The sequence below is a fragment of the Dreissena polymorpha genome, chromosome 11 (assembly GCF_020536995.1).
Source record: "Dreissena polymorpha isolate Duluth1 chromosome 11, UMN_Dpol_1.0, whole genome shotgun sequence".
In the NCBI taxonomy this organism is placed as follows: domain Eukaryota; kingdom Metazoa; phylum Mollusca; class Bivalvia; order Myida; family Dreissenidae; genus Dreissena; species Dreissena polymorpha.
Genome location: NC_068365.1, coordinates 31592011 through 31619272, shown reverse-complemented (window position 1 = coordinate 31619272; position 27262 = coordinate 31592011). Strand labels below are relative to the sequence as shown.

The 27262-nt window shown below is 35.5% G+C and overlaps 2 protein-coding genes across 13 annotated transcripts; both read left to right on the top strand.

The window, feature by feature from the left end:
• The first annotated feature begins 1088 nt into the window (after positions 1-1088).
• Positions 1089-26551, top strand: LOC127851111 (uncharacterized). 12 transcript variants are annotated; one of them, XM_052384659.1, is made up of 6 exons: positions 1089-1312; positions 7249-7324; positions 20571-20654; positions 20931-21133; positions 22451-22604; positions 23810-26551. In XM_052384659.1, exons 3-6 carry the CDS (start codon positions 20642-20644, stop codon positions 24019-24021), a joined length of 582 nt encoding a protein of 193 aa, XP_052240619.1. In that variant the 5' UTR covers positions 1089-1312; positions 7249-7324; positions 20571-20641; the 3' UTR covers positions 24022-26551. The 12 variants fall into 12 exon arrangements, with proteins under 12 accessions (XP_052240619.1, XP_052240624.1, XP_052240621.1 ...); XM_052384661.1 differs by lacking the exons at positions 1089-1312; positions 7249-7324 and adding exons at positions 12853-12987; positions 13416-13524; XM_052384662.1 differs by lacking the exons at positions 1089-1312; positions 7249-7324 and adding exons at positions 12853-12987; positions 13416-13531.
• LOC127849731 (calphotin-like) lies at positions 11103-11875 on the top strand. The gene is made up of 2 exons (XM_052382480.1): positions 11103-11495; positions 11669-11875. Exons 1-2 carry the CDS (start codon positions 11103-11105, stop codon positions 11873-11875), a joined length of 600 nt encoding a protein of 199 aa, XP_052238440.1.
• Positions 26552-27262: the final 711 nt, after the last annotated feature.

Here is a 27262-nt window from a genome sequence, read left to right as displayed (position 1 = left end):
TCTGATTCGCAAAATTTCATTTTAGTTATTATATTTGTGAGGAAACAGTAAGACTGCACATTTACTATGCTCTAAGATATCCATTATATGCATGTTTTGACGATTTAAAAACCTGAAAATTAAATAGTATTTCAGCGCGAAACGATTGAATAATTTGGAGATTTCCGTTGTTGTCGTTATATTTTGTGAAACTACGAGGATTGCTTATATAAAGTATAAAATACATTTTTCATTGTATGAGCTAGGATGGCCGAGTGGTCTAAGCGGTAGACTTTTACTCCAGGACTCCATGGGCCAGTTGTTCGAGCCCAGTTGAGGGTTACTTTTTGTTCTTTTTTAAATTGTATTCTTGTTTTTACTTGAGTTTTTTAGATCCAATGTTTACATTTTTCAATATAAAGCATTTAATTACACACTTCAATATATGCCAAAATCTGTGAAAAGGCCCCTTTAAAGGCTCTTGGAGTATGTTTATATGGACGAGCAAGAAGCCTTAACGGCAGTGCAATACTTGAAAGATTACGTGATAAATGTCACACGTGACCAAAACACTGTATCTGTATTGCGTGCCTGATACTTGTACAATGGAAAGAGCAGAGGTTTTGCTTTGAATTCAGTGGGTTAATATGCTTAACCCGTTTGATTCATTTTGTGGATATACATGTAATCTTTTGTAAGGTATACATGTGATCTTTTGTAAGGAACACAATAAAATAGTTTGTTTGCAAATCATGAGAAAAGACTATCAATCGTGTTTGATCTTGCCATATTGCTTATTTCCAGTGTATTCCTGTGTATAGATTTTCGAATACACCATGTTTCGTCGAAACTTTGGCGTACCTAGTATACACACGAACAGAAACAACAACAAAGTCGTTCTTACCTTGCAGTAAAATAATATAAAAAAATAACCCGCTCGTTGTAATTGGTGAGTCTTTTCGATTGAAAATCTTTAGTTATATCATGGGAATCCACTGGGGCGTTTTTATAGCTACAGATAACAACATATACATTGTCAATTTGATTGAAAATCAGGAGTTTAAATCACGGGAACCCAAGATGCGTTTTATATAGCAACATGCAATATACTAAATATTGCTATACGCCGCTTTTCATTTTAAACCAGACTCGTCCGCAAGACAAGTGGAAAAAAATCGAAAAAATTGAAAATTCTTTGTACAATTTTAGCCACTGAACTGTTAATTAATGTATCTGTGAATGGACATACCTAGTAATTTAACGAGCGACGTTTAATACCGCACAGAAAGAGTTTGTCAAAGTGCGCAGCGAGGCCAAAATAAGGCCTTCAGAGGTGAGTGTACTTTTTATATAACTTGTCTTGTTGTTTGCAGCAAACTATTATTTAGAAAACGGGGCGGTTCTATGGAGTCTTAACCGGGCTGTGGATAATAGTGCTCGAGGCTTGGGTAGCTCATGTGGACTTCTGGTTAACTATAGATACTTTCTGGGGGACACTGTAACTAATAGCCAGGTCTTCATTGAACATAAACACATCAGAGCATCACAGCAAATAAAGGAGTTGTGTGACGGGTTGTAATTGCTGAAAAACACGCTACATATATTTATGCTTAAAATTGGTATAGTATAAGGTGTGCGTGATGTGTAACTCAATTCAACCTGTTTGATTGGTTAAAAACTATTTTCGATATTTGAATGAAGTTTCGTTTTATTTATGAATGTAAAATTATGGGGAAAAAATAAATGATAGCGCACATGTTTGTCCAGGTCATTTGTATTATTTTAGATATACTTTTCTATGTTTGAAAGAAATTTGTTTAAATTGGATGTAATAATGTTAGATCTTCGTCGTTAAGTAAAAAGACTGATTTATAGTATGAGTTTGATTGGTAATCAGGTTGTTATTTGCATACCCAAAAATCAGAAGCATAAAATGTTGATTTGCTGATAAACAACTTTAATATGAAAACTTTTCCGATCATGATCTTTTTTGTCCCGAAACTTCGACTTCTTTTTACCTTGCTTAGTTGGGAGTTTATTCACGATTATAAAATTCTTGCCTTAAACATAAATCATCGAATATCATGTTAGAATACTTATCGTATCTCAACACTTAAAATATGACTAATTTCCTAATTGTGACCTTGATATTTAAGCGAGCTCCATAGTCGGTGCAAGCGACATTTTGGAATCCCTTAATATCCATAAAGAAATAAGTCCAACACAAGCATCTATTTGTTCAAGAACTATTTTCATTTGCAAGTATACGTTTGCTTTACCATATATATGCAGTTTATATTTTTTACATAAAATTGCATATTTGTACTTTTCGAGCTCTAATCTGCGATACTTTTCAATCCAAGTTGGAAATGTGATGGGATACTGGTATAGTTATTCTTGGGTATAACTTTATTTTGGGACCCCACATAAGGTTATCTTCAAGAACAGGTAATTAAGTCACACAGTGATAAACACTTCTTGCCCGTTTGTTATTCCAACGTTTTGCATGGAACTTAAATCATGGACAAATAACATGTTTGTATCGTGAAAGGAATGATTAAGAATAATATCTTATAACAAGACAAGGGTCTTAAGTACGCTGGCCAAAAGCTCGCATACTAACAACATTCATGAGCTCGTTTTATAAAGCATGCTATGACAAATTGTGTCGTATCATTTACACAATATGCGTTGTAAATGTTCAAAAATCAGCAGTTAAATACATTTGTATTTAAATTTTGTTTACAGCGTAGTTTTGATAGTAAGTACAAAACAAACTAACAATAGCAGTTTTGGTAACGAGTCCTAGAGTTTTGTGAAGTTTTTTAAACATTTAAAACAACAATCGACAAAACTTGTTTAGGATACTTGAACGCCTTAGAATGCAATTGCTAGATATACTCGTTTTATTGTTTAAGACACAGTGACAATTATGTTTAAGATTGCATGACATCAAAAAACCAACACGCATCATTTTCTAAGCTCGACTTTACAAAGAAAGGACAAGCTATTGCGTTGCCGTCCGATGTAGGTTAACGTTTAATGAGTAATCTAGTTTTTCAGCAATGGCCTCATGGATTTCATTTTCATTAAGAAATATAGTTTTCCAAAATTAAAAAGCACACCATTAGCCAAGGTGGCTGACTCGAGTATTGAATTTTCCAAAATTAGGGGCCTTCTTAAACGTATGAATTAACATATGCTCTTCATATTCAGGTTATAGTTTTCGGTAAGCTAGTTTCGCATATATGGTCTGAGGAGTTTAACACACACTTTAAATATGTTATCTCCATATTAACAAGCTTGTTAACTTTTCTTTGAAGTTTTGTCAAAAAATGGACCATTTGAAACATGGGCATTTTCATATACACTATATGAGCATGTTTATCTGTTCGGTTAGCTAGTGTTCCAGTATCGGCTTTTATGTTTTAATTACATTTTCACACATTTATGTCCTAAATTGAAATGACAACATGTGCCAAGTTCTGAAACTCTTGTTTGAAATTTGTCAAAATTAATGGCCTTGTTATACTTAAAATTTGTATATACATTTGTATTTAAAAAGACAGGTTTAGGTTTTTCGGTATGCTAGTTTGTAAGGAATGGCCTTTATGATATCATTTAAGCGTATAGCATTTATTCCCCATATTAACTCTACTTTGAAATTTGTCATAATTAAAGGCTGTTTACGCCTTGAAATTTTACGTATAAGCTATATTGACAGTTATCAAACTTAGATATTTTCACAAAACAAATTATTTATTGCTCAATCATCATGACACTTGGTCTGATTATTTGTCCAAAGGATGTGTGTGTGTGTGTTTGTGTGTGTGTGTGTGTGTGTGTGTGTGTGTGTGTGTGTGTGTGTGTGTGTGTGTGTGTGTGTGTGTGTGTGTGTGTGTGTGTGTGTGTGTGTGTGTGTGTGTGTGTGTGTGTGTGTGTGTGTGTGTGTGTGTGTGTGTGTGTGTGTGCGTGTGTGTGTGTGTGTGCGTGCGTGCGTGCGTGCGTGCGTGCGTGCGTGCGTGCGTGCGTGCGTGCGTGCGTGCGTGCGTGTGTGTGCGTGTGTGTGCGTGCCTGTGTGCGTGCGTGCGTGCGTGTGTGTGTGTTTACCGAGGAAAGATAAGTTTACCGATATTTATGCCTGTATTGTCGTATTGTCTATTATGTTGACGATATTTGTATATTGTGGACATAAGACAAGACCTGCAAAATATAATTAAAATTGGAAATTGGAAACTCCATCCCACAAGTGCATGATTTCTTTTTCATCGTTATTTCCAATAGATTATCCATACATTGATATTTGTACAGCGCTAAAATGTTTTCATTTTATGTTGTGCGGTAATGTGATTACAATAACCCACTGTGGTGATATTTTAATCTTTAATTTATCCTTTAAATTTAAGTTAAGTTTGCCCGTTGGTAAAGTATTCGTTATTCTGGTACCCGAGCTTTACTTGTCTAAGTAGAAATTGACGGTCTAGCATCATCGTAATCTCCTATGGAAAAGTTATTTATTTTCAAAAAATAGTTTTAATACATCTCGACAAGTCTGTATTGACAAATTACGTTTTTTGTTCATCTGTTTCTATATAGTTTTTAGATTGTTCTAAATCAAACTCAATCTTATTTGATGTGATTATGGCATACGAATAATAGCGTTATCTGCTGCTAGTGTTAAATTTTAGCTGCATGGGAAACTATATTGATGCACTGACCTCAGACTTTGTCAATTTTATTAATATTACGGTAAACATAATTATTTCATATTGCTTATTATACAACCGTTTACATTTATTGACGGTATCCATTTATATAAGATTATATGGAAAACAATAATTTGCCTCATCTATTTCAGTTATTTGTCATTAAACAAGTAAGGGTATAATTGTGTCAATTGTGTTGAAGGACTTTTCGGTCATGGCGTTTTTATTAGATGGTCGCTTTAGCGACCGTCTAAAGTGCTTGATGTGAAATTCAGGTCGATACGGCCTAGGTATGATTAACCCAATACCCGCTTGCGTATCCGCGCAAGAAAGAGTTGTATAATTTATGCAAGAGGTTTGAGTTCTCCAATTATGTGTATTCACAAATGGAAACATTATATTAATATCGTGTTACATTCAATATTTTCGAACGGTGTTTTATAGAAAAGAATCAATAAACAATGATCGTATTGTACATGTCGCGGAGGAGATTGTTTATGAATGATTAAAATAGTCCACTTTCTGCTGCGTGTGCGTGACGTAGTATTTTCGCTCAGCTCATTCATAAATCTGAGGCTGGCGATAAACAAAGGGGCGTTCGTGTGAGAATAACGCAATAGTATAAGGTGACGCTTGTTTATATTCACAGGTCTCAAATAATAATACGTTGACCACGAGTTCAACAATTATTACAGGGATACGATAGACAACATAAAAAAAATGTTTCATTATCGCTGAAACTGTTAAAAAACATTTAAATATAACAATAATATTCGCTAAAAAATGTAGTCTTGCTGTTTTGAAATAAGATTTGAAATTTTGTTTTCTTAATTCAAAACAAAAGTATAAGTTTAATTATAGTGTTTTTTACTACAGGCATACTATAGGCAACCTCGAAAATGCTTTTTAATCGCTAAAACCTAAAACAACTTAATATATTATATTAAATATATTTATAACAATAAATGTCTTTTAAAAATGTAGTCGGCGTATACGCTGACTTAAAAATAAAGTTAGCAATTTACTTTTCTAAATAATTAAATACAATTAAACAAAAGTAAAACTATTGTGTTGTGTTTTTCACTTGTAAGCTGCATATTCACCGCATGAAATGTGTGTTAGCATTTTCAAACCACACATTAGTGCGAGTAAATAAAAAATATACTACGGGAGAGCACTTCATGTGTCCTCATATGCCTTGTTATGAGTATCTTTCTTCACTATCGAAATATATCGCATGTTTATATTTGATTTAAACGCAGTTTTCTTTCGACACATTTAAATCACACGTCAATAGCGCCGTCATGCGAAAATGGGTCTTATGCGTTTCGGCAAGCGATTGTTAAACCCAACATGTGCTTTTGCGCAGTCAGGCCATATGCGATGCTGTTCGCTTTAAAATCACTCAATATGTTATGTTTCTCCTTACCAGAAGGAGGGAGAGCTGAGTGGGCTATTTATATGATGGGCGCATATGGAATAAGACCCATTTTCGCATGACGAGGGTCATTACAAATCTCATTGCGAATTGAAAATGCCACATTTAAGAACAATGCTTTTTGATACAAAATTGAATTGAAAATAGCAAACTTGTTAATAATGGCAGCCTATCCACACATTAAGGAATGATTTCCAGACGTGCTGACCAAGTACGGCAAACATTGTGGTATGATAATTAAACGATTTTCTTTTATCGTGACACTATACTATTTCGCTAATGATTGTTTTCTCATCTTGGAGGCGAAAGTATAATTCTGCGAGATGGATTGTAACGCGTAATTGTAACAGGGCCACAATTTGTGTCGTTTGAGCATACAGAGAGTAGTCCGGAATTTCTTACACTGAACAGTGCTACATCCTTTGAATTGAGCACATACGCAGTGATGTAGCAAAAATTCAGAGGTTGTATCTCGAATCAGCTTATTCAATATTCGAAAATATTCATGCGTGTCTGTTGGCGTTATGTAAAAGTCACTAAGATGAAAACTGAAACAGCTACGCCTAAAAGCGCATTAGTGCTCTATACCTATGTTTATGTTAGCGTTGTTGACACCGTGTGAAATGCTCGGGTAACAAGTAAAGCATAAACAGCAATGTTTATATACTTTTATTCCTCCATATACAAGATACGAAGATTATTGTATATTTTGAATTTGTATATGGTGTCAAAAATCAAAAGTTTTGTACACGGAACTTTCATTATGAATTTATATTCTTGGTGAGATAGTCATTTGATATCAGAAAAAAATATTCCTTTAATATGATGGTGACTGCAAATTTTCTTTATATTAAGTTATCATTACCATTTTCATCATACTTTCTATGCTTTCAGAACTTCCAAAAAGCATGTTGTTTTTATTTTGTCTTCGTTATTTCTATGGAATAATAAGGATGATAAAAAGTGCACACAAAACTCGACCCGTGCGCTATGACACACACTTTATAAAGTTGAATGGCGTGTGTTCATTTCAAACTTGCGATTGATTTTCAAAAATGAATTGCGTGTTAAATTATGCAATAGCGAACATCTTCAGTGCCTTCAGCGCTTTGATATACATTGTAGAAACAACTAGAAACAACGGCGCATATGCCGTGATCGCCAAATGGGCATTCGGTGAAAAAAACGTTGAATAAATGAGGTATGTGACTGTTTAATAAAACACATTGAATTGTTCTTCAATATTCGGCTTTATCGCTTAAAGGCACTCCTCTTCTTTAAAGAAAGTTTGTCCACACGCAAATTTATATATATATGCATTCGAGGTTCGATCATTTTGTGTTTTTATTAAGAAATTACAAATAAGTATCATGCAAGGCCTCGCCCACCATGATATCAGCGGGCCGATGGATCTCTTTACTTTCTGAACTTGGACTCGAACATTTTTCTGTTTGATCTTAAGCATGAGTTAACACTGCATAATATACAAACATGAATGCCCGTTAGAATTGTTAAATAGCAAATGTCAAAAAAGTGCGTGTTATCATTAAATCGCGCTTACACATTTCCAATCGAAATCTTTGAAATGAGACGATCTCCTAACTTGTCTGATGTTTGCGCCTTGTCTTATATACTACATTAATTATATTAAAGCCCAACATTTCGGGAACATTGCCGGTGACCAATATTGGTTTAAGCAAAGATACAATTAAATTGGGTAATTCAATTTAATCCTACAGTTTCAACATTGGATGCTTTAATATTATTATAATGTTTTAACAAATTAACTGTATTGTGTATATACGCGTTCATAGTTGTCTAGCAGAAGCATACAACCTTTTAATTTTGAAAGTAAATGTGAACTTTTTGTTATAATATCATGATAGGAAACTTAAGTATATTTTTTTACTTGGATTGGAGTTGAGCGACTCTTGAATGGTACGACGCAAGTCATTGTCACTGTTATTTTATTTTACGTTAATTCTTCGATAAAGCGTATACAGATATTTTTAGCTCACCTGAGCACAACGTGCTCATGGTGAGCTTTTATGAGCGCCTTTTGTCCGTCGTCCGTCGTGCGTTGTGCGTCGTGCGGCGTCAACATTTGACTTGTTAACTCTCTAGAGGCCACATATATTGTCCAATGTTCATGAAATTTGATCAGAAGATTGGTCTCAATGATATCTTGGATGAGTTCGAAAATGGTTACGTTTAGTTGAAAAACATGGCTGCCAAGGGGCGGGGCATTTTTCCTTATATGGTTATATATGGCTATAGTAAAATCTTGTTAACACGCTAGTGGCCACATATATTGTCTGATCTTCATAAAACTTGGTCAAAAGATTTATCCCAATAATATCTTGGACGAGTTCGAAAATGATGCCGGTTGGTGGAAAAACATGGCCGCCAGGGGGCGGGTCATTTTTCCTTAAATGGCTATAGTAAAACCTTAATAACACTGTAGAGGTCACATTTATTTTCCGATCTTCATGAAACTTGCTCAGAAGATTTGTCCCACTGATATCTTGGATGAGTTCAAAAATGGTAACCTTTGCTTGAAAAACATGGCTGCCAAGGGGCGGTTCAATTTTTCCTTATATGGCTATATATGGCTATAGTAAAATCTTGTTAACACACTAGAGGCCACATTTATTGTCTAATCTCCATGAAACTTGGTCACAAGATTCACCCCAATAATATCTTGGACGAGTTCGAAAATGATGCCGGTTGGTTGAAAAACATGGCCGCCAGGGGGCGGGGCATTTTTCCTTATATGGCTATAGTAAAACCTTGTAAACACTGTAGAGGCCACATTTATTGTCCAATCTTGATGAAATATGGTCAGAAAATTTGTCTTAATTATATTTTGGATGAGTTCGAAAATGGTTACGTTTGCTTGAAAAACATGGCCGCCAAGGGGCGTTGCATTTTTCCTTATATGGCTATAATAGTAAAATCTTGTTAGCACTCTAGAGGCCACATTTATAGTCCGATCTTCATGAAACTCGGTCAGAAGATTCATCCCAGTAATATCTTGGACGAGTTCAAAAATGATGCCGGTGGGTTGAAAAACATGGCAACCACGGGGGCGGGGCTATTTTCCTTATATGGCTATAGTAAAACCTTGTTAACACTCAAGAGGTCTTATTTATTTTCCGATCATCATGAAACTTGCTCAGAAGATTAGTCCCAATGATATCTTGGATGAGTTTGAAAATGGTTTTGGTTCCTTTAAAAACATGGCCACCAGGGGCGGGGCATTTTTCCTTATATGGCTATATATGGCTATAGTAAAACCTTGTTAACACTCAGTGCTTAGTTAAAAATTCAGTACTCTATAGCATATTAGATTAGTTCTCTTCTGTTTACTTTTGCAGTGTGAGCATATGATTAATTCTAATTGAGTACTGTCCATTTGCATGGGTTATTTGAAATGCAAACATTTGCAAGTAATGCTAATTCTACAAGTGTTTCTAAAGTTTTTGTAAGATTTGGACCTCCTGACCAAGATTTTGACCACACATGACCCAATGTCAAACTTTGCCTAGATATCATCAAGAAAAACACCCTGGTCAAGTATCATCATTATTGGACCAAAACTATGGCCTCTAGTGTCTTTACAAGGTTTTTGTAAGATTAGATTCCATGACCTAGAGTTTGATTCCACATTGCCAAAAGTCAAACTTGACCTAGATATTGTCCAGACAAACATCCTGGTCCAGTTTCATCATTATTGAACCAAAACTCTGGCGTATGGAGTGTTGACCCCTCGTGACCAAACATCAAACTTTGCTCACAAAAATAAATATTATGACCAAGGTTCATAAAATCTAAAACAAAATTGTGACCTCTAGAGTGTTTACAAGGATTTCGTATAATATCATGAAAATTTTGACAATCTAAGGGCAATAATTCTAGCATTTATTATGCAATTTTGCTCATTATCAAACTTGACTGAGATCTAGGGGCCATATAGCTTCTCAGCAACTTTGATAAAGAATGCTTGTGAAATGTGAATGCTAGAGTGTTTACAAACCAATTGTGGACGGACGGACGATGGACAAAGACAGATCCTGAAACCTCACCTGAGCAATCAGGTGAGCTAAAAAGTGTGTGTTTTTTCACTGATCTGAGTCATTTTCCAACTTGTATGAGATATCAATAAAACCAATGTTTTGACTAAGTTTCACGATGATTAGGCAAAAATGTGACTTCTTGAGTGCTCACAAGGTTTCTTTATAGTCATATAAGGAAACTGCCCCCCCCCCTGTCGGCCATGTTTTTGGACCGATCGGGACCATTTTCAAACTCGTCTTAGATATAAATGAAACGAATGTTTTCACCAAGTTTCATGATGATTAAGCAAAAAATGTGACTTCTAGAGTGTTCACTAGCTAGCTTTGTTTACTATATAAATATAAGGAAAATGCGCCCCCCCCCCCCCCCTGGCAGCCATATGCTTTTCATACAATCCTTTAGAGGGATTTGAGGAAGCTGCCATGGGTAGATCCGACAATGGTTGGATGGATTCTCAAATGTTCTCGTCGTGGTTGAAGGAAGTTTTCATCCCAGGTGTGGAAGCAAGGCACATTAGAAAACCTGTGCTATTACTCATAGATGGACATTCCACTCACGTCACAATGGACGCATCCAAAACATGTAAAGAAAACGGGATTGAACTATACTGCTTGTTAGAGCACGCATCGCACTTAATTCAACCCTTAGACTTGCGTCTATTTGGAGTCTTAAAAGTTGCGTGGCGTGAAGCTGTGCGTAGCTTTTAATCAATGCACATAGGAGAATTTGTGACGAAGCAGACATTTGCGAGAGTATTTTAACTGGCATGGGATAAATCTGCAACGGTGGATGTAGCCGTCAAAGGCTTTCAAGAAGCTGGGATTTGTCCATGGAACCCGCAAAAAGTGATGTCATCCGTAAAGCTTATACCAAGCACCGTTTTCAAAGACGTTACTGCTGTAATGGCTACGCAATCATCATCTGTTATGACATCAGCTACTGATACAGCAGTTGCTGTCGCAACCCCTGTGACAGCCCCTGTAGTCGTAACCCCTGTGGTAGCACCTGCAATTGCAGCCCCTTTGGACGCCCCTGCAGTTACAACCCATGTGGTTGCCCCTGCAGTTGCAGCACCTTGGGCTGCCCCGGCACTTGCAGCTCCTGTGGACGCACCTGAAGTTTCAACCCATGTGGCAGCCCCTGCAGTTGCAGCCCCTGGGACAGCCCCTGCACTTGCAACCCATGTGGCAGCCCCTGAAGTTACAACCCATGTGGCAGCCCTTGCAGTTGCAACCCCTGTGGTAGCCACTACAGTTGCGGTGTCTGTGGCAGCCCCTTCAGTTGCAGCCCCTGTCGTAACAGGTTTAGCCTCATCCACTGAATCTCGAAAAGCCTTCCAACTGCTTGTGTTGATGCCATTTCACCTTTCAACAAATATTTGGTACTGCCAAGAACTGATCAAACGAAAGCAAAGACACATAAGGCAATAATGCCCAAATGCATAGCTGGTGATCGTTACATAGAATAGGTGAAAGAAAAAGAAGCAAAGAAAGAAGCAGAACTAAAAGAAAAACAGCAACGTCAGGCAGAAAGATTGCAGAAGAAACTTAAGAAAGACGAAGACATGAGAGAAAAAAGACCAGACTTGAACAGAAACGAAAGGACAGAGAAGATGCAAATAAAAAGAGGATTGCGCAGAAAAAACGAAAAGTACAAGGACAAGAGCGAGATATAGCAGCCTCGGACTCAGATGACAATAGCCATCAAATTAACTGATTGTTTCCGGTGTGAGAAACCATATAATGAATTTGTTGAGTGCACTTATTGCTCCAGGCGCTTTCATTTTGCCTGTGTTGCAGATGAGCTCATTGAAAGCTCAGATGAACTCCCATTCGAATGTAAATACTGCTAAACCAGTGTCGAATAACAACAATTTACTTTTTGAAAACATCTTAATAAGTGTGTCCATTACGAGTAGACACGGTGGTGCATATACGTCTTTAAGTACAGTAGGCATAATGACTGCTCTTAGAAGATGTTTATCATGTGTGTTCTTTAGAACTTGTGTTTTTATGTGTTGTGTTCATGACCATATTGCCCTTGTAAAATAGTACCTTACAATAGTCTATGATTGAATATGAGTACTGATTACATGCATTTGTTTGTGTTGACGTTGTTTTAAAAAAAAACGTTCGGAATTGGGATCAGTCATGTTCGGCATTAGGAGCATTGTTCGGAATTAGGGGTAGTTGGTGGCATATTTGTTCAACCCATAACTTCTTTCAGAATACAACGAAATTGTTTAATATCGGAGAAAATGTTCGCAGTAGTATACATTTAGTGGAGAGTTATCTCTCTTTGACTATAAGTGATCATAATACCGAACAACATGAAAATCGGCTTAGGTGTTCGGTATTCGGAGCATCGTCTCTATATAAATGGGATCAAAATTTGAAAACTTTGCAGACCAAATCTGTGAATAAAAGCAAACTACGTTTTGTGTTTTATGGCTCAATTAAACCCAAAGGTATTATTAACCTTTGTTGTATACCGTCTGAGGTTGAGCTAGTCACGTATCATCTGTCAAAACAACGATAACCTATCGCAGTAAACAAATAAATCATGTAAATGCACTCAATAGCAAAATGGCTTTCTTCGAAAACCACTTTCGCTTTCACTGATTTTCAGAAAATAGTCTAAATTTAGATAGTCTATTAAACTTAAATTTACCTCGATCAGTCATTTTAATTAAAAGACTTTTAAGAGCAGTGTCCGATTCAGTTTATTGTGTGTTTCAATTGGATTAAATTCTCTAATGCTGGTTAATTATTCTACCTCATATACACAGTGAGTGCAGATATCAAAAGCTGGAAACTAAATGAAACAACACATTTCACTTCATGGCGTCACGAGCAAATTTAGTTCTGAAAAACGGCGAATGTTTGTGTCAATAAACTTATTAAACGCATTATTCGTTAATATTTGCCACATTTGGTATGTTAAACGTAAGTTAGTTGTATTTATTGTGCGTGAAGCGAAGTAAAAAGTAAAGGTTAAATATCGAGGCGATCGTAATGAAACGTCCTGATTTTGACAGTAAGAAGTATTTGAAAGTAACAAGTAACAGCTACCTTTCGTGTTTAGGTGTCCCTTTCAAAACGTATTCAGCAAAATAATTCTACAAATGTTTTGTCGGTTAAATAACAATGTCATTAGGACCACCATTACTATGTAACCTGACTATATGGTCCTGATCTCTAAAAGGTTTGTTCCAGTAATGCAACATCTCGTCTGAACTGGCCACACCTAATGGTTCAACTAGACGTCATTCAGAACATTATTTAGTCTCGAACTGAATTTAGAAGATGCTCTAGGACCGTCTTGGTAATTGGTAGGATATGCTGTGTTTTGTTTGTGACCGAATCTATTTATATCTTTTAAGTACACAACAGTACAGTACCAAGGTCATGTCTGATGCGTGATACACTCGTGAGGCTTATTTTTAAAACTGACGAAACACGTAACAGGCCAATGAGGATCACAGTGCGTGATGCAATCAGGCAGAAACACTACGCAATTGTTTATATAATATTATTTTAATTATAACAAATATACATTAAATAAGTATTTTACATATAATGAGTTAATAAATTCAATAATCAAAGAATCTGTAAAAAGAAAAGTACCTAGGTGTATCTGATGCGTCATACACCCGTGAGGCTTATTTTAAAACTGACGAAACACGTAACAGGCCTCTGAGGATTACAGTGTGTGATGCAATCAGGCAGGTACATTACGTAATTGTTTATATAACATTATTTTAATTATAATACATATTTTTAAAGCAGTATCTTAACATATAATGAGTTTATTAATTCAAAAATGTAAAATGCTGTAAAAGAAAGTGCTATGTATGGGTTTTTCCAATTTCTTTACTTGGTAAATTTTACTGATAATACGCGATTATCAACTGGAATATGCAAGCGTAGCAGTAGGTACAAAATAAATGTTGATGACAAAGCTTTGGTTTGAATATTAACAAATACATTTATTTTCTCACATTAACAATAGATAAAGCGGGATCATTAAATAAAATGGGATCATAAAATAAAGTGGGATCATTATGCATCTCATTAAAAATATGACTTAGAAATGATACATTATCAGTCAACTAAAAAAGCAGGTAACAAATAAATTCAAGTACACAAGAACCTTTTTTTATAAAAGTGTTCATCATAAATTCTGTATAAATTCTGTAAAAACTAACACACTATATGCATGCGTAAGTAATTAGTTCACTACAATGGTTGACGTGATATAAGTTATGTTGATACATGATTCATTTGTTGTTGACCAGGACAGCCATGCTATCACCATGGATCACAAATAAAACCATTATAGGGTAGCAGAAATTACTACATTTACCCAAACTTCACAAATTTACTTAAATCTATCAAAATCTATTTAAAATAATTACTGACAGAAACGTTTGTGTACGAACCTTAATATGGTATTCACATGTATAGTGTATCTTTGTTCTTTTGAATATATAATTTCACACTAAAACACATTCCTTTATACATGTACATGTATACTGAAAAATATGTGTTGTTATTTGATAAACAAATCCATATCTGTTTCGCCAACTATTCTGTCTTTTCGTAATTAAGAAGTTGTCTCCATTTCGGGAAGGTATCACGAGTATCCCGGGTAAAAAGCGATCCGTCTAAAATGAGAATATGACTCCTATCCGCGGATTGACCGAAAAGTGCGGATATGGACGAATACAGGCAATATCGACAATTCTTCTGCAATGTTTAATAATAAAAAAACACAATATGTGTTAAATATGTTAGTATTGTAATGTACCGCTACCATTTAGTTGTACCCAGCCTATAATTTAGCCGCTCTTGTCAGGATGGCTTCAAAACAACTGCGGTTCATGTTGTCAACATCTTTTATTTGCTGATACTAAAAGTTACTAATATTATCGCATTATAAAGTCGACATGTTTCAAAAGGGCACTTTAATGTAGACTTTAAACACAGATCTTATAACAAGTATTTTCGTATAGCGCAGATAAATTCTTGAGCTCTCTGGAGTTCATAAGACATAGAATGAATCATTTTAATGTACTAAATACTGTAACCAAAGATGTAAAGTTAGTTTTAACTTGTAAAATAGCTTACCATTCTCAGAATGGAGAAGATCTGACAATAAGATCTAAATAATTACTAAAGATCTGATTTTTATGCCGTAATGAACGGAAGTTTTTGGAATCATGAAAGATACCAAATATTGTTTATCTGCGCTATTTATACCTGCCGCTCAGCAACTTAGGATTTTGGATTCTGCGTGATTCTTCGCACTTATGTCTTAGGAATTTGGCTAAGCCAATCAAAACAACTTAGGATTGCGACAACCAATCAAATGCATTTAGGAATCCTAAATCCTAAACAAAGTTCTCTAGCGGCAAAACATTCAACAATAATATATATTTTAACTAACAAAAGAACATTTTAGGAGCAAATATAGATAAGCAAAAGATTCTACATCTAACAATAAACAAATATACTTCTCTCTGACCTAAACAAAAATGCAGTTATGACAGAAAAGAAATATTACGGTACAATATATCCGAAATATTGAAACTGCTGAAAAGTGCTTTTTAGGAATGGCGAATTTTACACAATAAACAACACGATTGAACATTTAACGACAATGGAATAGTATCTTAAAGTAACTTGTAGTTGTATTATTATAATTATACAATGTTAAGTCACTTGGAAATGGATATAATCAAAAGAATCATTGCAAGATGACGGTTGGACTTGCCTCCTTGAAGTTCGGACATTGACAGTAAGTTTTGGAATTCAAGTTCTGTTTATAATCATTAGACAAAACATATTTAAATGATTACTCTATCAGTTAATGTAACAACCGCTAAAATTTTAGATTTTTCGTTAATATTATGTTTAATAAGTAAATGTAACAGCTGTAATATTGATCTTTAAAATATAGGCTTCGTATTTTAACTTTTCGGGATATTGAATATGAACTGTTGAAATATTAACGAAAAATCTAAAACTTTTGCGGTACATGCATTGCTTTTCAATAACAGCGCAACTATAATGGTTATAATCATTCTTGAAACATTTAAATGTAGCACTACGATATCCTTTGTTGATTTGAATAAATAAAATAACGTGCATATTTTTACGTACCAATAAAATATAGTATATTATATAGTAACAATCAAATATAAGATATTTTACTATGCATATTTAATACATATTGTGTATTTTTCATTGAACATTCGGTCTTTTCGTAATTAACGTCGAGCAAACGTTGTCGTTCGTGCGGGAAGGTATTGTTTACTTCCGGTTGGCAAAAGTTATAAGCGCGTAAATTTCAACAAAGTTAGAATGGATTCTATAATAACATCGGCGAATTTAATTCCAATAAATAATAAAACAACTGTCGAGGATGTGTTGAACTAGTCCAAAGTAGAAATTCAAGCGTTTTTACGCGCAAATAATGTTAAAATTAGTGGAAGAAAGTTGACACTTGCCCAACGGGTAGTAGATACGATCGGATCGCGGTGTGACATTGTGTCGGATTGTGCACCACAGTCGTCATCTTCTGGTGTTGAAACTCCCGGAATAGCTGAGCTCCGAGCAGGATGGACTAGGACTTCATGTCATTTCCCTACAGTGAAGATTAGCGACATCGAGAGCTACTTACTGCACAGTAGCCACCGCACAGAAGATGCCGAAAAAATGCAGTGCTACAGACAATACATCAGGGGTCTCAATTTTTATAAAGAAGGATTTATCCACAAAATCATGATAAATTCCATAAGCGAATGCAAATGTAGGGCAGAGGTAATGAAATATTTTCTGGAATGGGATGTAATATGGTACATGTAGGCTCCTTTCTCTCATGTTTTGGAAGAACTCTGCGCTGAGGTAAATTCTCAGGCGGAACTTTTTTACGATTGACAGAGTTAGGTCCGATGCCGTCTGCAAAGTGGTCTGAACATACCCGTGTGTACAACGTTGGGAACCAATTCTTCCGGCTTATTGCCATTACCCAAGCTTTTCTTGTACATGGGTCCTTCGGCATTTTATGTAAAACCACTTTCTTTGAAAATGTACCCACTCTGCCGCTGAAATTATGGCACGCAAAGATAGAGATCTAGTCTTTCCCCATTGTTTATATTGACACCGGAAGTGGGTATACCTTCCCGCACGAACGACAACTCTGTTTACACGGAATTACGAAAATCCAGAATTGAAATGAACATTGCAGAAAACGTGTCGATATTGCTTATATTCGTCCATATACACACTTTTCGGTCATATCCGTGGATATGTGTCATATACGCATTTTAGACGGACCGCTTTTTACCCGGGATACTCGTGATACCTTCCCGAATGGGAGACAACTTCTTAATTACGAAAAGACAGAATAAGTATGTTGAACCCAAAAACCCAGACGTTGCAATAATTGTATGACAAATGAGTGCAAATAACTTAAGTTACACTTCATATTGTTTCCAAAACCATGCCCCAGTAGCCATATTCAGTATGTGGACGGTCATGATGTACTTAACTGTTTAATTGTATCACAAATTAAAACACGTCAAGCGTTATTGTAGGGTTTAAGACAAACAAAGCAAAACAAAACAACATTTTTTGTATATATCAGCGGCAGTGAAGGAAATATGCCACACGTCACAATATTTCACAAATGATATAATAATAAAGCAAAAATACATCGATACCACTGCCTCAAGATCGCGCCGATTATTACGTAATGCGACTTGAACCGTTGAAGTATGTATGCGTTAAAAAGTGTAATATCCAAGATGTTTGAACCAGACATGTTCTTGTCGGTATATAAAAACGGATAGGTTGTAATACTATTAACGCCAATTCACGCAAAACGTTACATATATAATTCAGTAATACATTGACAGAATTTTAAAGTAGTATACATTAAATTATTTAATGTATCACTACATTTGATCGAATTTTCTTTGATTTCGGTAGGTTAAAAGAATGACCATGATTAAAACAGCACTGAAATTAATGGTATGAATGAATATTGAGTTAAATCATATACAATGTAAACATGCACATATGGTAATAAAATGTATTACCTCCTACGTATTGATAAGTGGTTAAATCCGTTCAATTATGCAGTAATGGCTCATACTTTGCCTATGAGTAGAGCACTCTGTCTACAGGGTGTAGTGAAAAACGATAATACATTCCGTGTGTGATGACAGCATTTCAAATGTGGCGCGTACTAAAAACATATTGTTTTCGTGGTAACTACACCCCAACCCCCATTCACACGGATCCTATACAATGTTATTATGAATTATAAATATGTTCATTTCAATAAACAAAATAAGGACAAACAAGAAATATTTTAATAGGGTTATAAATTAATATTCATATGGTAGTCTTAATAATACATAAGAAATGAACCACATTGATCGGTATGGAACTTTCGCGGACCCTAGTTATTACTATTTATAAGTAGAGTTTGTCATATTATTAAAAAAGAATACCCCAAAAGCCGCTTGTCGAAATATAAAGCAAGTTGAATTATAAATTACTTAAGTTTTGAACGCAGCGGCATGTTATTAAAACACCCTTTTAGATGATAGATTTGCAATTTTATACCAAATACAATGCTATAGCTTCTGAGGCAAATCTTTTTAAAAGTTGTTTTGATATGTTGACAATGATCATGCAGTCTTTACGACTGAAATCTTCACGGAGTAAAGGGCATCTTCCCTACAAAGTTGATGAACCTCGATACCATAATTCAATAAAACGTATGAAAAAACATTATTACCGTTCTTGTCGTTACATTATGCATCAAGACTAACTGTCCAGCGCCGTTTGAAACCTTTGTTTACATACATTTCAACTAACTGATATTTTAAACACACGAGTGATTTCATTGGTCCAATGCGGAGGCGTGTCTTTACAACTGGAGATTTCATTCATAAAGACTGCATGATCATTGTCAACTGGGACATGTGAGTTGTGTATCGTGTTATTTCTTAAAAGTTGACCCAGCATTTATAAAAATATTGCAAGACATATACATTTCCAGAAAGGAAATTTATTTCTGCGTTGAATAAGACCGAGATCGTGAAAATCGCTGCACAATTGATGAAGAAATGGCTGTTCAAAGCGATGCACCCCGTTTTGGGGTGATTTTGAGTTGCATACCTTGATATATATATATTTGATAGTGATTTTTTTCAGAAAAGTTAATTTTTCGTTATAATATGATTATTTATCATTCAAAATGATGTTTTCAGTAATTAATATCATAGCAACACGCTAACCACCTGTGGTTCTATTCATTATTTTTTGTTTGTTCCTTGCTGATTGTACATTCATGGTTAATAGTTCACGTGTTTGCACATCGTGAACCGTTTCACGCAAGAAATTAAGGCTTAACGTTATACTTGTATTGCGATTTGTTTGTCAACATTACTTGTGTGGTAAGTGTGCGAATTCGGTTAGCAATGTAAAAATGCACTCGGATCTTATTTCATAAACAATAAATTATGGCAGACGTTATAGTTATTTACAACTCACATAAAGTGTTCAAGTGCTTTAACACATTCTTACTGTGTACAAGTAATGGTTAAAGACAATAAGGATGGCCACTACGAAAATTCTTTCATATAAAGTTGCCATTTAAGCTTAAATTACTAAAACAAAAATAAAAAAAACATAATTTACCATTAAGTTTAATGAATTTTATTTTTGTTTTGTTTATGAAGATGGTTTATCCAACAAGTAAGATGAGTTGTTTGCACAGAAAAGCATACAATCAGTAGTATTATTTGAAAAATACGCACTGTGTTGAGTCCTGTGTATTTAATATGACATCGTTGTTACTGCAATCAGCGAGGGCCTCAACTATGAATGTTCTCTCCTTGCATGAACAGATATAAGAAGTAAGATAGCTACCCACACGTCATATACATTTTTGGTTTCTAGTATTGAGCATGGGTCTCTCGAATGAAGAGATGCAGTATTTCTTGAATTGACTGAGGAATTGTAAAATCTAATATTTTCATTCCGCATGTCATTTAAATGTATTGTACACTTCTAATGCGCCATTGCCAAATTATTGTCAACACGATTGAGGATTTAATCTCTACACATTTCCCTTTAAGACCAGGTGAGAAGTGCTGAATATTTTTTAAATATACTGTACTACAACGGTTATTTTTGCAAGTTGGATTAGAAATATTGATAGTCATTTTAGAAAGAATAACGATGTATAGCCATATATGATGTTTATATTTGCATGTTGTATGTTATGTACCGGTATGTTTCAAACTCTTATTCGATAAAACAAGTGATGATATAGAATTATTTGTATTGCAGGCAAAAAATCCGGAAATAGATTGATCTGCCAAGACAGCTCTTCACTCTGATTTTGAGAAAAAGCAAGCAGCATGGCTAACAATGGTATTTTCCATGATATAGATGAAAACTTATTAAATAATTTATTCGGCCATGTTGTAATATGATATATATTGTTTAATATATGTAGTAAACATGAAGTAAACAATGTATATGATTCAATTCATAAAATGATACGGAAAGAAAATCATTTTTCTAGCTTTAGTTTAAAACTTAAACACTAAACGGTAAAACGAAACCACCATAACAACAACACGAACACATGCGAATTTTAAACGCTATATCACATTTGTTGTAATTGAGGACGCTGATTGGTTTTAGAGAATTTGCTGAATGATTTGGATTCGTGCGACGACGATAATCTAGGCGACCCGACAACTCAGACAAGTTCAACTGCGCAGGATCTCCAGATTAACGATTTGGATTCGTCTGACGAAGGCGAAGAAATACATGTATATCAGACAACTTCAACTGTGTTTGGTCTCCCGCTGTACTCGTCCTGTGATCAACCAAATCCCAAAGCCGTATGTTTTAATAATTACTTTTATCGCGTTTGTTTTGTTTAAAAGAATTATGCTGTCAATATTGAAAGCTTTAAATATAAATAGTAAAATTACCGTAAAAAAATGCTGTATATCTTCAAATATATTTGATTTAATTAAAGTGTGCACTTACAAGTCATATAATATGGTAAAATGTTGTACTTTTTGAAGGAAGCGTACAATAACAAATACACTTATAAAACACACAATGCACAAATGTCACATTTTGATATGTTTTCGGTTGATTTCGGTATTCATTGATGATATAAAAAAAACACATACTCCTTCCCGGAACTAGAAACAGAGGCAGATGTCCTTCTCGATGTGTGTGTAAGTCAGAGTTTATTTACATATCATCGTCGAGTCTTTGCGACTACTTAATGTACTGACTTACCCTGGGGATCTTTCAGGGCAGCAGAAGTTTAAATTTTGAGCCAAAGTAGGTCAATTTTAACACCCGGCAGCCCGAGTATTTGCCAAAGAATTAATTTTGAGTAGAAGACCAGAGCGCGATTGCCACTGAACCCTTAATGTGCACTGGTAGCCATGCATGTACATCTGTGGCTCCTCAGATGAGTAATTTTGATGCCGAAAGATAAAGGAGCCATGAACTATAATATTATATATATATATATATATATATATATATATATATATATATATATATATATATATATATATTCACACATATGGCCAGTTACGGGGTCTCTGATTTAGAAATAGGTTATGGGGTTCCCACTTTAAATACATGTATCTCCATACCCTTTTTTATCCGATATAAACACGAATTAAGGTATATAGGGGTACCTACTATTATTATTGTATATAAATACGTCATTTATTTAACGTCTTATACAAGGAAATATATAGCGAACTTATTTGCGAGGTATATACAATTTCAATTTCAGACCTGATTGTGGTTTTCGATTTAAGACCTTATTGTGAGATTTGATTGCATTACCTCCCCTACACCCCCCTCATAGTAATTAAAGGAGCCTAGATTGCGGGGTTGTATATAGACCCCGTTTTTTATATTGACCTCGTAAGTACAGTCTGAAAACTACAGAGACCGCGTAACTGGCACTATGTATTGGTATATATATATATATATATATATATATATATATATATATAAAGCCTGTTGGATGATGTGTGGTAATTTAGAAGCTAAACGTGGGATTGCTATGAGGGTGTGCTGTATGGGTTATTTTTTATGTATTGTATATGTCTTTGTGTGTTTGTCTGGAGCGGAAATGGAGTGAGTAGGCCGTCGTGTAAGTCAATTCCGTCTTGTTTCAGTCTGCAGCGCCTAGTACCCGCTGTGCCCCCACAAGCGCAACCTTCACCGGCCAAGCCAACACCGACCGGCCCGCTCACCAGACACCGTCCACGAGCTTACCAACGCCGCTAGTGATCCCACATCCACCCCTCGGCATCCTGACCTATATACAAGGTATTCAAATCAAAATATACCGAAAATATTATGCATCGCTTTGAACAGCCATTACTTCATCACTTGTGCAGCGATTTCCATGAACTTGGTCTTATTAGACTCAGAAATGAATTTCCGTTCTGGAAATGTACATATCTTGTCATATTTTGACAATTGACAATTGCTGGGTCCAATTTTAAGAAATAACACGATACACGATACACAAAACGCGTGACCTAGTCGTCGACGATCTGATCCGATCCAACTAATAATATTAAAGAGTAAAGACACACCTTCGCGTTGGACCAATCAAATCGCTCGTGTGTTTAAAATGTCGGCCAATTGAAATGTATGTAAACAAAGGTTTCAAAAGGTGCTGGACAGTTTTGATGCATAATTTATCGGCAAGAACGGTCAGAATGTTTTTTCATGAATTATGGTACCAAGGTCCGTGAATTTTGCAGGTAAAATACCATTTACTCCGTGAAGATTTCAGTCTTTGTTCGGGTCAGATCGTCGACGAGTAGGTCACGCGAGTTGTGTATCGTGTTATTTCTTAACATTGATCCAACAATTGTTACAAAATTGCAAGATATGTACATTTCCAGAAAGCAAATTCATTTTTGCGTTTAATACGACCGAGTTCGTGGAGATCGCTGCACAATTGATGAAGTAAGTCACTCTTGGCATTAACCTCCTCTACCTTCATCATTCTTCATTTAGAACATTTTATAAATAATCACTAGTGTTGGCCTGTATATATTAAAACGCTGGACATAGGTTCCTTGGTTCTCATTATATTCTTTATTCTTGAAATAAAGAATGGGTTGATGAATACGGGTCCAAGATGCGATTTAAATCGATCGAACCGTTCCTTACTAATTATACTCTTAACACGTGCGAAACGTGCACGAACAAAACCGAATGCAATATGGGAAACAATCCAAGCGTATAATTTATGCTCATTGAGGTCAATTATCAATTTGGTTGGACTGTAACTTAATTTTATTATATTTATGCATTAAGGTCAGTACTAATTTCAATATTGGTGAGCTTGACTAAGAAACAATTAAACTGAAATAGTACTGCTCTTATCTACTTATGTTCCTTCATACACAGAACAGGATGATATAACCAACCTCTTACTGCTTCAAGTATAGATTATCAGTAGTTGTTTCTGTTATGACTGTTTACTGATCGTTATGCTCGATTAAAAATCATTGCAGATTTGCAAGAAGAAAATGCACAGATACCTGAAAACGCTACGTGCATCATGTGCAATGAAAGAATACGGAGGGCTGTGTGTTTGAACACGCTGCAGAACGATGGTAAACCGTGTGGTGGATTGTTTTTTTGCGAATCACCAGTATGTTACAACGTAACTGTTTATTGTCCACGATGTAAAAGGAGGATGGGCAAAGTATGTATAATAAAATAGAACTAGACGCAGAAAGACTTTATTCGCCATCTAACTCTGAATATTTTGATGGCAAATGGCGTGATCATGTGTCACAGAACGTCGGGTAATTGCGTGAGACATTGATACCCGACAGCAACGCCACTGTAACGCCCGAAGACATTGAGAGGTGTATACGTTCTTGTCCGAAGGGAAAGGCTCCTGGATATGATGGTATGATAAACGAGCTTCTCAAGCCAGTGTTTCGCCATCATTAGCTTATCTCTTCACTGCAATTCTTCGTACAGTGTACATTCCTGACGTTCTCAAGCGTGGTGTAATAATAACCCTACACTAAGGAGGATCGAAACCAAAGGACAATACGAATAGCTACAGAGCTACAAATCTTACCTCCATTGTATTAAAGCTCTTTGAATCTGTGCTGTTAAAACGATGTAGTACAAATATGATGGCCGACCTTAACATTCAACAGTGTGGTTTCCAGGAGGGCCTTGGCTGTCTGAGAGCGTCATTCACGTGACGTGAAAGTGTTTATTTTGCACGTGAACGTGGATCAAAGCTATACGTGTGCTACTTGGATGGGAGACAAGCGTTCGATAAAGTGTGGCATGACGGCTTCTTCTACAAGCTCCAAACAAATATAAACGACACTTCACTGCTCGCATTCATGGAATTATACTCGAACATGACTAGTTATGAGAAAAAGCGTGGCCATACATCGAAATGGTTCCCTGTTCGTCAGGGAACCCATCAAGGCGGGAAAAGTTCAACGAACTGCTATCTAGTGTATATAAATGGGTTAATCAATGCTCTTGAACATTCTGGTCTAGGTTTCTGTATGTACGGAATGCATATGAATAGTCCTACAGTAGCAGACGATTCGTGTTGCATTTTTAAAGCACGTACTTGATGGCATGGTGAAAATATTTTATGACTATTCGTGTAAATGGCGCTTTGAATATAATCCATCAAAATGTGCAGTTATAGTATTCAGCGATGCAGTCGTCCTGAACGTATTTGGACACTCGGACGTGAAACTATACAGGATGCAGAATCGTACACACATCTTGGACTGAAATGTGACCGTAGCATGTCGAGCGGTGCACTTATGTGTGAAGCTTCGTCGAAGATGAGTGGTACTCTCAATTCTATTCTTCATTGCGGATTAAATCCTGCTGAAATTAATCCTATAACATTTCGAAACATTTATGATCATGTGGTCTTGCCCAAAGCTTAATACGGCTCGCCGCTATGGTGCAACTATTCTAAATGGTGACATAAATCAACTTGAAGTATCCCTTGAAGATGTGTTCATCAAATTCTTAACGTCGGTAGGAACACAAACACCGATGTTCCATTGTCATGTTTAAACATTGAATCCGCGAAAAAACTGATAGACTTTGAGAAACTTGAGATTTTTTGTGGCAACTGTGCCGGCTTCCAGTTAGATTTTTGGCCAAGAAAGTGTTCATCCATAGACTAGTACGATATTGCTTAGAGTCCGTGAATATGCAAGGGCTGATTCCTGACATCTACAGACTTTTACATAAGTAGAGTTTGATGCCTACCCTTGAAACGTATCTGGAAAGTGGTGTATTCCCCGGAAAGATGGCATGGAAACGGACAATCGAAAACAGTGTTAGAATGACAGACAGACAAAGACGCTCAGAAAATGCAAATGAAATTACATGTCTCGAGGACTCATAGCTATTTGAAGCTGATAGACCGCTTACCGCCATCGTCACTCTCTGTGATAAACAATAAGTCAACGAAGATCCTAAGTATGGCGATCGCGAGGCAATTTGCAAGTAAATGTGCAATCTGTAACAAGTTCACCGACAGTATTGCGATCCATACTATCTGGTTTTGTGTAAAAAAAACAGAATCCAAAATGAATAAGCTTATTTTGGAATTGTACATAGCGACTGGGCACTGCAAATTTATGCAATTTATGATTCTTCCAGTAATGCCAATGAGTAGACATTTTGCATTACCAGTAACTGAAGATGACCTTTTAAGCAATTTCGTTTTACTCAAACTCATATGTGATTTGTTTTAACTTGATTATGATACATTCGCTTAAAATCGACTATAATATTTATTTTTAATGGTATGAAACTTACAGGATGATATTGTCAATATATTATAGATAGCATAACTTAAGCTCAAATTTTCGTTTTCGTATAAGGTAAAGTATATTTAGTTATAGATAATAGTGAAATAGTGTTGTAATCGAATACGTGTTGTATATTAACCTACTATTTAGATAACAAACTTCAAATGAGAACAGCTTCATAAGTTAACACATAATACACCAACTTTCGCTTCGGACTTTGGTATGTGATATTGTAAATTTAACAACAGCTGAAATGATGGCTTTAAGAAATTGTGTTTGTATATTTATTCATTATTACATATTTTGTAAATCATGCCACTCTTTCTATGTTAAACATGCTTTGTGATTATTGTATAACTATGTTGTTCGAATCTTCGATATCGGAGGAAATGAAGAATATATATGTATGTAAATATTATAAAATTTCCTGCCCAACACCATGGTCTGAACACAAGCAAAATATTCTCTTCCAAAAGCAATAATTGCACCAAATATACTGTATAACAACAGCCAAGACATTTATCTTTCAGAATATAAATTTATTTATAGCAGTAAACGTGTAAATAGTGTTGTTAACAAGGTAAAATTTGCCTGTTTTAATAACTTCTGGTGCTTTGGAAGAAATGGTGTATTTAAAAAACAATGTTTAATAAAGGGAATTTATATACACAATTAGAAAAAACTAGCTCTAGTGATAACGAGCCCATTGTTGTGTACTGTGTCGCAAGTGGAGCTGGCTTTGGGGATTATATCGCTAACGTCGATGGCACTGACATAGTGGGTTGCTGGTCAGAATCAGATGGTGGGATGAGTTTCACGTGGAGAGAAATTGAGGCTTTTGATAGAATTTTACAAAGTTCAATGAAAAGCCTGGAAAGGCTAGAGATTACAGTTAATACAGATAACAGGAATGTAGTAAGCATACTAGCTGTTGGTAGCAGAAAGTCTTATTTGCACAAAGTTGCTTTTAGGGCAAACAGTGTTTGTATATAACATAGTTTACACTTAGAACCGAAATGGATACCTACAGAAAACTATGTTCAAGCTGATTTTCTAAGTGGATCTTCTAAAGGTGACGACTGTTTTTGTAGACATAGATAATCGGCTAGAAGAATTTTTCGGCCCGTAAACATGTGACAGATTTGC

Bases quoted from the DNA above. Each gene is read 5' to 3' on its own strand.
- LOC127849731 (XM_052382480.1), top strand. From the start codon at position 11,103: ATGGCTACGCAATCATCATCTGTTATGACATCAGCTACTGATACAGCA. The intron at 11,496-11,668 runs GTAACAGGTTTA...TACATAGAATAG, and splicing joins CTTCAGTTGCAGCCCCTGTC to GTGAAAGAAAAAGAAGCAAA.
- LOC127851111 (XM_052384664.1), top strand. The intron at 21,134-22,450 runs GTATGTTTTAAT...GTCTTGTTTCAG, and splicing joins ATCAACCAAATCCCAAAGCC to TCTGCAGCGCCTAGTACCCG. The intron at 22,605-23,809 runs GTATTCAAATCA...AAATCATTGCAG, and splicing joins CATCCTGACCTATATACAAG to ATTTGCAAGAAGAAAATGCA.